Consider the following 10,335-nt stretch of genomic DNA (forward strand, 5'->3'; position numbering starts at 1 on the left):
TTTTGTTTATTTATCATGTCCACTTTATTTATAGTTATGGCGTTAGCGTAAGTACATGCAATTTTGTTTACTACTACTGTTTATTTTATTACTTCATAAACCTTGTTTTAGGCGTTACACAATACAAACATTTGTTGTAATACTAATTGATAATCTACTACTATTAGGTGGTTCTGACTTCTGACGCATTAAGAAAAATCTCTTACCATATTTTTATAGTCCTTCGCTTAAAGAAATTAATTCAATTCAAGTCTCATGATATCTTTTAGCGAAGAAGTAGTATGAAGGATTGGACCTACCAACAAGGATATTGGTTTGTCTCATCTTCAAAAAGATTGGAAAAAGAACTAAAAATAGAAATTTGATTTTGTCTCAAAAAATTACTAAAAATTGTGACACAAACAAGTGTGGGTTAGTTTTGTAAATTCAGAGAATCACGGTTCAGAGTATGGGGTCCAACAAAGATAAATAATCGGTTGCCTCGGTAGGTAGCAAAAGTTTTTCTCGTTGTTACCCTTTCATATGTTACTTAATTACGAACAACTGCCATTTGTATCACACAAAGTCGTTTAGGGCCAACAACTTTTTTGGTTCAGCATTTTACATGTATTCTTTTTTACACGGCCCATTAGGATATCATATAGGCGATGACTTGTCAAACTATAGGTGGATGTAGTTGACCAATTTTTTCATTTTCTTATTGGTGACATTGATTCTACAATCTGTAAAATATAAATGTTTTTTTTTTGTATATATTAAAAAGTTGACAAAGAAAAAAAAAATCTGATAACATTTACATATTTAGAAAAAATCAACAAATAATATTAATTCTACGGACACCAAAACTTGATTTGATATACTAATATTTATCTCCTTAGAGAGACAACAAGTAATTTTCCTCCTTGGAATCTCATGTCCGATACCTTACACAACAAAACGATGGTGGAAGGTGAAGAGACAAAGAAGATGAATATACAGACGAGCTACTTCGACGTCGTTGGAATCTGCTGTTCATCGGAGGTTTCTATCGTTGGAGACGTTCTCCGTCCACTTGACGGCGTTATAGAATTCTCCGTCATCGTCCCTTCTAGAACAGTCATCGTTGTCCACGACACCTTCTTGATCTCTCAGCTTCAAATCGGTAAATAAATAAAAATTCTTTCAATCGCCGTTTTGACTTTTATCTAGTCGTTTTAAATCATTAGTCCATTGGTGAAGCCAAAGTTTTGTTTTTTTTTTTTTGAAGTCAACTAAACCCTATAATGTTGTGTGTGGAATTAATTTCTTGACAGTGAAGGCACTGAATCAAGCAAGACTAGAAGCAAGTGTGAGACCATACGGAGATACAAGCTTAAAGAATCAATGGACAAGTCCTTTTGCAATAGTTTCTGGTGTGTTGCTTGCTCTCTCCTTCTTCAAGTACTTCTATGGTCCGCTTGAATGGTTTGCTATTGTTGCGGTGGTGGCCGGAGTTTTCCCCATCCTTGCTAAAGCTGTTGCTTCGGTTACAAGGTTCAGGCTTGACATCAATGCTCTCACTTTAATTGCTGGTAAAAAAAAAAAAAATCAATCTTTCTTGAGTCATTATCACTTGTAATGATCTGTAGGATAGGTTTTATTGGTGAGGTAATGCATCTATATTTTGGTTGATTTTGTTCAACAGTGATAGCAACGTTATGTATGCAAGATTTCACGGAAGCTGCCACAATTGTGTTTCTATTCTCAGTTGCAGATTGGCTTGAGTCAAGTGCTGCTCAAAAGGTTAGCTTTTGTAGAGTTACTATATGCTCCTATAACAAAATCATAACAATAACAAAACTTGAAAACCATTAGTTTTGCTGTTTTTTTTTTTCACTTATTCATTGTTCTGAAGTAACAATTGTTTTCAGGCAAGCACAGTGATGTCATCGCTGATGAGCTTAGCGCCGCGAAAGGCAGTCATAGCGGATACTGGACTAGAAGTTAATGTAGATGAGGTTATGATCAACACAGTTGTTTCAGTGAAAGCTGGAGAAAGTATACCTATCGATGGAGTTGTGGTGGATGGAAGCTGTGATGTTGATGAGAAAACATTGACAGGAGAGTCTTTCCCTGTCTCCAAACACAGAGAGTCAACTGTTTTGGCTGCAACTATAAATCTTAATGGTACAAAACAAAATCTTTATCTTGGTCTTCATATATATATGATCCTAGCTCATTGCCACGAGTTGTGTTATCTTAAGGTTATATAAAGGTGAAAACTACAGCTTTAGCCCGAGACTGCATAGTTGCTAAAATGACTAAGCTTGTAGAAGAAGCACAGAAAAGCCAAACCAAAACTCAAAGGTTTATAGACAAATGTTCTCGCTACTACACTCCATGTAAGGAAACAAGAAACATATATATACAATCTTCCTTCTCATTTTGTAACATGATTTGATTCCATTTTGTTGTTTTTGTTGTTGTTTATTCAGCTGTTGTTATATTAGCTGCATGTTTTGCTGTAATCCCGGCTTTGTTGAAGGTTCACAACCTCAGCCATTGGTTTCACTTAGCACTCGTAGTTTTAGTAAGCGGTTGTCCATGTGGTCTTATCTTATCCACACCTGTTGCTACCTTTTGTGCTCTCACTAAGGCAGCCACATCCGGGTTTCTAATCAAAACTGGTGATTGTCTAGAGACCCTGGCAAAGATCAAGACTGTTGCTTTTGACAAAACAGGAACTATTACAAAAGCTGAGTTCATGGTTTCGGATTTTAGGTCTCTTTCTCACAATATCAATCTTCACAGCTTGCTTTACTGGTAAGTATGTTTATAGTTGTCCCATCAGAAATAAAAAATTTAGGGTGTATAGGATTTATATGGATGGTTAGAAGCTTTTGAGATGTTTTCATAGGGTCTCAAGCATTGAGAGCAAGTCAAGTCATCCAATGGCAGCGGCACTTATTGACTATGCAAGATCAGTTTCTGTTGAGCCTAAGCCTGATGTAGTCGAGAACTTTCAAAATTTTCCGGGAGAAGGAGTTTATGGGAGAATAGATGCTCAAGACATCTACATTGGAAACAAAAGAATTGCACAGAGAGCTGGATGCTTAACAGGTCTCAGAACTTTTCAACTGAAGTTACATTTCTCTAAGTATTGTTATTGTTTTTCATATATCTAACCTTTGAAATATCTCTTCTCTGGGGATGTTACATAAAGTTCCGGATATTGAAGCTAATATGAAACGGGGTAAGACCATTGGTTACATATACATTGGAGCAGAACTGGTTGGAAGTTTCAACCTTTTGGACGGTTGTAGATATGGGGTTGCTCAAGCTCTCAAGGAACTAAAGGCCTTAGGCATCAAAACTGCAATGCTCACAGGAGATAACCAAGACGCAGCCATTTCTATTCAAGAACAGGTGAAGCAGAGTCATTATCTAACCAGTCCCCTGTCTCTCTATTTTTGTGAGTCATATAATCAGTGAGTTATAATTTTTACAGTTAGGGAATGGTTTGGATATTGTTCACTCTGAACTTCTTCCACAAGAAAAAGCAAGAATCATCGATGACTTCAAGAGCCAAGGGCCTACAATGATGGTAGGAGACGGGCTTAACGATGCACCAGCCTTAGCTAAAGCAGACATTGGCATTTCAATGGGGATCTCAGGGTCAGCACTTGCAACAGAGACAGGAGATATCATTCTTATGTCAAACGATATAAGGAAGATTCCTAAAGGGATGAGACTAGCGAAGAGAAGTCACAAGAAAGTGATTGAGAATGTGGTCTTGTCTGTGAGTATAAAAGGAGCGATTATGGTGCTTGGTTTTGCAGGTTACCCTTTGGTTTGGGCAGCTGTTCTTGCAGATGCAGGGACTTGTTTGCTTGTGATTATCAATAGTATGATGCTTCTACGTGATGAGCGTGAAGCTGTGTCTGCATGTTACCGTGCTTCCCCTTCTTCTCCTCCTTCACCAATGAAGCTTGAGGAGGATGACGCAGAAGATCTAGAAGTTGGTTTGCTGCAGAAGAATGAGGAGACGAGTAAAAAGACTTGTTGCTCTGGTTGTTGTAGTGGCCCTAAGGAGGATCAACAAAAGTGAACACCATCCTCTGATTTAGAGGGTTCTGTAAACCTGTTTTCAAACCAGACAGAGACCTCTTTACCTCTTTAATCAATGTCCGGTTTAGAATTAGTGACCTTAATTTGATTTGAACCAAAATTCAGAATGTTTAATCTAAAATGAAATTTAAAGTCCTCAATATCTATATTATTATTTTCACAGCATTTTTTGGAAGAAGGCTTGAAGTTGGACAATATTTACATCATATGCCATTGTAATTAAAACATTTAATACAAAAAAAAAAATTAAAATAAAAATCAAATTAGGAAAATCGAGTATAGAAATATATATTTTCCTAAATATATGAACAACATCAATTTCTATTTTTTTTTTAATTACAATTTTTAAAATGTTTTAATGAATAAAGAAACTATAGTATCTTACCTTATTCAATTTCGATTTTCCATTATTGGTTTACATGTTTTCCATTATACATAAATTGTTTAATATTTTATATGTTAAAATGGATAGAACAATTGATGTCAAAATGGGTAAAAAAAATATAAAAATAAACTAATAATGTATGATTTTATTATACTATATATATATATATTGTTTTAACCTCCACAAAATGATATATGTTTTTTAACTAAAAAAGATGTGTCATTTATAGAGTTATGATGTCAAATACAAATATATATATACTGTTGCACAATTTAAATAGTGAATACATCAAATTTAGTCATATGAGTAATATCAATAATATTACTAACTTTGTGATAATAAAACCAAATCTGTGTAAATATCAATAACAATACTAAAAAAACAACAATAATTTATGAAAAAATTTATTTATCCACGAGTCCAAACCTAAACTAAAAATAATCATAAGAATGTGATGGGAATTAGGTTAATATTAGTATACTTATAAATTTTTGCGGATTGGTTTAAAAACACAAACAAAATATTTTAAAACTTAATTTTATATGAAAAGAGTTATAAACCAACACTAACCCGCTCCATCATACTCAGATACAAAACTAACTATTTTTTAATAACTTTTTTTTTTATCCACGGGTCCAAACCTAGACTAAAAATAATCATAAGAATGTGATGGGAATTAGGTTAATATTAGTACACTTATAAATTTTTGCGGGTTGGTTTAAAAATACAAACAAAATATTTTAAAACTTAATTTTATATGAAAGGAGTTATAAACCAACACTAACCCGCTCCATCATACTCAGATATAAAACTAACTATTTTTTTAATAACTATTTTTTTTTATCCACGGGTCCAAACCTAGACTAAAAATAATCATAAGAATGTGATGGGAATTAGGTTAATATTAGTACACTTATAAATTTTTGCGGGTTGGTTTAAAAATACAAACAAAATATTTTAAAACTTAATTTTATATGAAAGGAGTTATAAACCAACACTAACCCGCTCCATCATACTCAGATATAAAACTAACTATTTTTTTAATAACTATTTTTTTTTATCCACGGGTCCAAACCTAGACTAAAAATAATCATAAGTATGTGATGGGAATTAGGTTAATATTAGTACACTTATATATTTTTACGGGTTGGTCTAAAAACACAAATAAAATATTTTAAAACTTAACTTTATATGAAAGGAGTTAAAAACCAACACTAACCCGCTCCATTACACTCATAGACAAAACTAACTACTTTCATATTGGTGAATAAAATTTAAATAATATTATACTAACTACAAAGTATTATACATATTAACAGATGTTTACTTTCACAACAACTAATTTTGATTGATTAAATTCCAAAATAAAAGAATTTTGATTAATTAAATTTTAAATGAAAATAAAATTTTTTAAATAGATAGAGAAAATAAAATTACAAATATCTCAATATTATTGTAAAAAAGTTTCAAACATATATTTGATCCAATATAATGGTTTTTTAGTAAGTTATATAAAATGTACAAAAATACATAATCCCTCGGTGTGCCGCGGGTTAAAATCTAGTAATACAGTAAAACCTCTATAAATTAATAATGTTGGGACCAAGACATTTTATTAATTTATAGTGATATTAATTTATCTATAAATTAATAATTATTATTTTCTATTGTAAATTAATAATTATTAATTTATAGATATATTTTTATTTTTAAATTTTTTAAAATTATGAATTGAGAATATTTTAGCAAAATAAGATTATATTTTCGGATGTTGTAATTTTATGGTTTAGGAATTGAACTTGTAATATTTAGAAAACATTATTGACAATTAATTACAAATACTATAGACAAATTGACTTATATACATACATACATAAATTCAATTTCATGAATAATAATATCAATTGTCCTATTTTAATAGTCTGTCAAATTATCAAATTGTAAATGATGAATATCTAAAAACTGAAAACTTAAAAAATTTAACTATTTTTATGACATGTTATAGAATATTTTAGAGATAGAGTTATAGTTTGAAAATACAACATTACAACTGTTCTATAGAAATGAGCTTTAAGATAAACATACATTATTATATCAGTATATATATATATATATATATATGTAAATTTACATGATTATTAATTTATGATATTATTGGGACCATATTTTATATGGGAATTTCAAAAAAATTATTATCTTATTATCTTATCGAATTTTGTTAATTTTTATACTAGCCCGACTTGGGACCAACAAAATTTATTAATTTATAGTGTTTATTAATTTATAGAGTATTAATTTATAGAGGTTTTACTGTACTTTAATTTTCAAAGTGGATACGTTTATATATTTCGTCGAATATTAACAGTTACATAGAATCGATAATTTTCATTCGAACCATATATACTCGCAGTGTTACTTAATTTTCCAAAAAAGTTGAAGTTTTAAATATGATAGTTTTTAACATAACTCAAATTCCGTCCAAAAACATTCGGTGAAATATTTTTGTTTGTAGGTTTATGATAAAAAAAGAAAACGAGCGATGTGTATGAGTATATATGACCAATATATATAAGCAGGGACCTATCACAAATCATTGTTTCCTTGACCAGTGCCTAAACCCCACATTACTTTTATTTCCTACAGTGAGTGTCACATTAAACGTTTGACTAATATGAATTGTCACCACCAATAAGAAGAATAATTGCGAAAATTGGGAATTTAGTTGATACTACATCATATTGATAACGAAAATAAACTACAACATTTGTATACTTATGGCTCGCCATTGGTCACTTAGCTTTTATTATTGAGTTTAGGTCTGGATTGGTCTTTTATTAGGTTGAGTTTTGGCAATGGAAAATAACCTATGGCAAGTTATTTCTACTTCTAGGCAAAAGCTATTATTGTAGGGGAGAAGCTCTAGAAAAATCTCTTCAAAAGTCAATAAATTACACTACTAAAATATGTATTTCTAGTCCTAATGTACGTGGACTAATTAAAATTTTAATAAAAGTGAATGACAACAAAAAAAATACACACTAATTTTGTGGGATTTCTATATCGTTTTCTTATGGTGTTTAGAATCCGTTTGCAGTCTGTTTTTCAATAGATATGATATTGTGGGCTTCTGAGTCATTTACAATCACATTGCACTTACCATTATTGTCTTAGATTCCACATGAATAGATTTTCTTAATGTTTGTTCTCACAACATTAATATTTGTCTTATTGGTGAGTTATATTATAGCAGGTAATTAATTTTGTGGTCATCTACAAAGTAATTTTGCTGGGAAAAGGGGTCCAGAAAACACTTTAGCTATTTGAAGGAAATAATAAACTTTACTAGACTGATTATGACTTGTTGATATAGAATCACAAACCGAATATTCCTCATATATTCTTTATCTATATTATCAAATAAACAGTTGTTTTGTTAATCATTCAGAATCACATATTTCACTTGAGCACTCCTACAAACCCTATTTGTCAATATAAATTCAGCTAGCACTCCTACTCTTGTTCACTAGCTTTCCTTTTACTGATGAAGGCCGAATCATATTTTAGCTTTTAGCTGAATTCATTGAGACTGTAGATTGAAGTGTAAATCACAAAAGTGATTTTTCTTTAAAGAGTATGATGATATCTATGTGTGTGTAAAATTTATCACTTTTAAAAAAGAATGTAATGCGGTCTTGTGACTTATAAACATTTCAATGATTTTTAAGATAAATATGATTTGATTATATTGATGTTATATGTATTAAGGTATTGTTCGAGTTAGACTCTTTTGCTCCCAGGCACTAATATCGAGAAAGCTTTTCGAATCATGCTTTCCGGCGCCGGCGAATCGATGAATCGCCGGCGTCGGGATTCCTCCTTCTCCTTTGCTACCGGCTTTTCGTTCTCTTTGTCTTTTATCTTTTTCCGGCGTATATCTCAATCTACTCGAACCTATTCATCCTCCCAATCTTTGTCTAAACCTTTAACCTTCTTCTTTCAACTCGGATCTAATGGCAGAAGATGGAAGAAGTGGCTGATCTCTCTCTTCAAGATCCAATCTCTGCCAAAAATCTTGAGTAAGCAGCTGGTACTCCCAAAACATTTCCTTGTGTGCTGTCAAGTTTTAAGGCGAATCTCGTTTGAAGGCTCCTCAAATACCATGTGCAACATGGAGCTTGTTCTCCCTGAAGAGGATTGTCTCACCGCCGATTCGTTTTCCGGCTCGATGCAGCCGTCGCGTAACCAAGGAAAAGCTAGGGTTTCTCGTGGTGGACCTGTTCCCCTTATTGCGCTTTAGAATCATGCTTCAGCCCATTAGCAAAAGTTTGTGCACAAACCCATCACGACGCTGGTTCAGGTCGGTCTTTATCTCCTTTCTGTCAAAACTACCTGATATGATGATTCGATTCTATGAGTACGGTGGTCGAAGACTCCACCTGAAGGATGAATCGGCATCATGGAACAAGTTTTGGCAATTTTCCTCTGAAACCCTGTTACCATGCTATCTTATGGCCAAGCTTTGTAAGAGCTTACACTCGCTGAACTGTTATCGATGAAGTGATCTTGGTTTTAGACTTTCTATGCCCAGGTCAGATCTGCATAACTTTCTATCAATCACCACTTTAGTGATGCATTATAATTCTGTTTTGGCTGGGTTTGAATCCTATGCTAGAAGAGTTTTTGTTGCCCTAGGTGACTTTGAGATTCTATGGTGTCGAAGTCAGCTATATGGTTTGATCAGGAACGGCATTATGACCACACATCCAAGGAGTGTTGGTTACCGTTGCCTCATCTTTCTCTCATCTTTGTATCCCTTCTGCCTGGAGCCAATCTATGAAAAACTTATTTACTTCAGGGATACAACTCTTACAATGGGAACTGTTTGCATACCTAGACCTGTTTATGATAATGTTATGTCAAGCTCAATGCTTTTGGCACCAGCCTTATCTGCTTGGTCAAGTCGAGTGCTCCTCGGAAGCAGAATGTTGGTTGCCTCCGAAAGGCTTGAGCGATGTCGCTGTTGTGACCAGTTGAACAGCTCTGTTTGGATGTCTAGTGTGTTGAATTCTAAGTTTGAGTCTGATCCGACTTTGCGCTGCAATCCGCTGCTAATACCCGCTGCTCCCCTTTGTCAACCACCGCCCAAAGATCGAGAAATCGAGTCTGCTTTCAATCCTCAGGGCCAAACTGGCTACATGCTTTGTGTGGAATTCCTTAACCTCCATGGCCAATGGTTTCATGCGAAGGAGGACCCACCTGTTATGTTACGGTTTGTCACCCATCATATGCGGTTCTCGTTTTTAGGTTCTACAAAAACCATGAGGTATGTGTACTGCACTAGCTTGTTGGTTGTACTCTTTCACGACTTTGCTTTGGTGGTGATGCATAGTCTGAGTATGAACCCTTTCTACAAGCACTTTACCTTCACCTCATCAACAAAAGATGATGCGGTTCTTGGTGAGTTATGGTCTTGTGATTGCTCCTGGTTAATCCTGCTTGTTTATCCCATTTTGGAGAAAGCTCTCACACCAAACCTTACCAACCCTTGGAGACCACCTAACCCCCTAGCCTCCGCCATGGAGCACCCTTTCAAAAGCTCTTATACGTCTATCGTACGAGCTGATTTTAATCACTTGTTGATTAGGGACTTTCTGAAGCACGCCTTCAAGCTGAAATCCCACAAGACATCAAAAGATCTTTCATCATCTGCAAGCTTATCAAAGTTGTGCATTCTTGTGGAAGACTCATGTAGTCTGTATCTTTACCTATCTCTTAATTCTCTGCTTTTAAGTTGTAAGAACCCTCCTCTTTTGAGGTATTAAGTTTAATGAAAGCTTGTTTGACAAAAAAAAAAAAAAAAAAAG

The 10,335-nt window shown here is 33.5% G+C and overlaps 1 protein-coding gene across 1 annotated transcript; it reads left to right on the plus strand.

Moving 5' to 3' along the window:
• On the plus strand, positions 940-4,066 carry HMA3 (cadmium/zinc-transporting ATPase HMA3). Its single transcript, NM_001302990.1, is given in 9 exon segments — positions 940-1,141; positions 1,293-1,550; positions 1,664-1,761; positions 1,890-2,145; positions 2,223-2,360; positions 2,454-2,781; positions 2,876-3,078; positions 3,182-3,384; positions 3,467-4,066. Coding segments are annotated over 9 exon segments (2,286 nt in total).

Source organism: Camelina sativa, chromosome 12 (genome assembly GCF_000633955.1).
Source record: "Camelina sativa cultivar DH55 chromosome 12, Cs, whole genome shotgun sequence".
Taxonomy (NCBI): domain Eukaryota; kingdom Viridiplantae; phylum Streptophyta; class Magnoliopsida; order Brassicales; family Brassicaceae; genus Camelina; species Camelina sativa.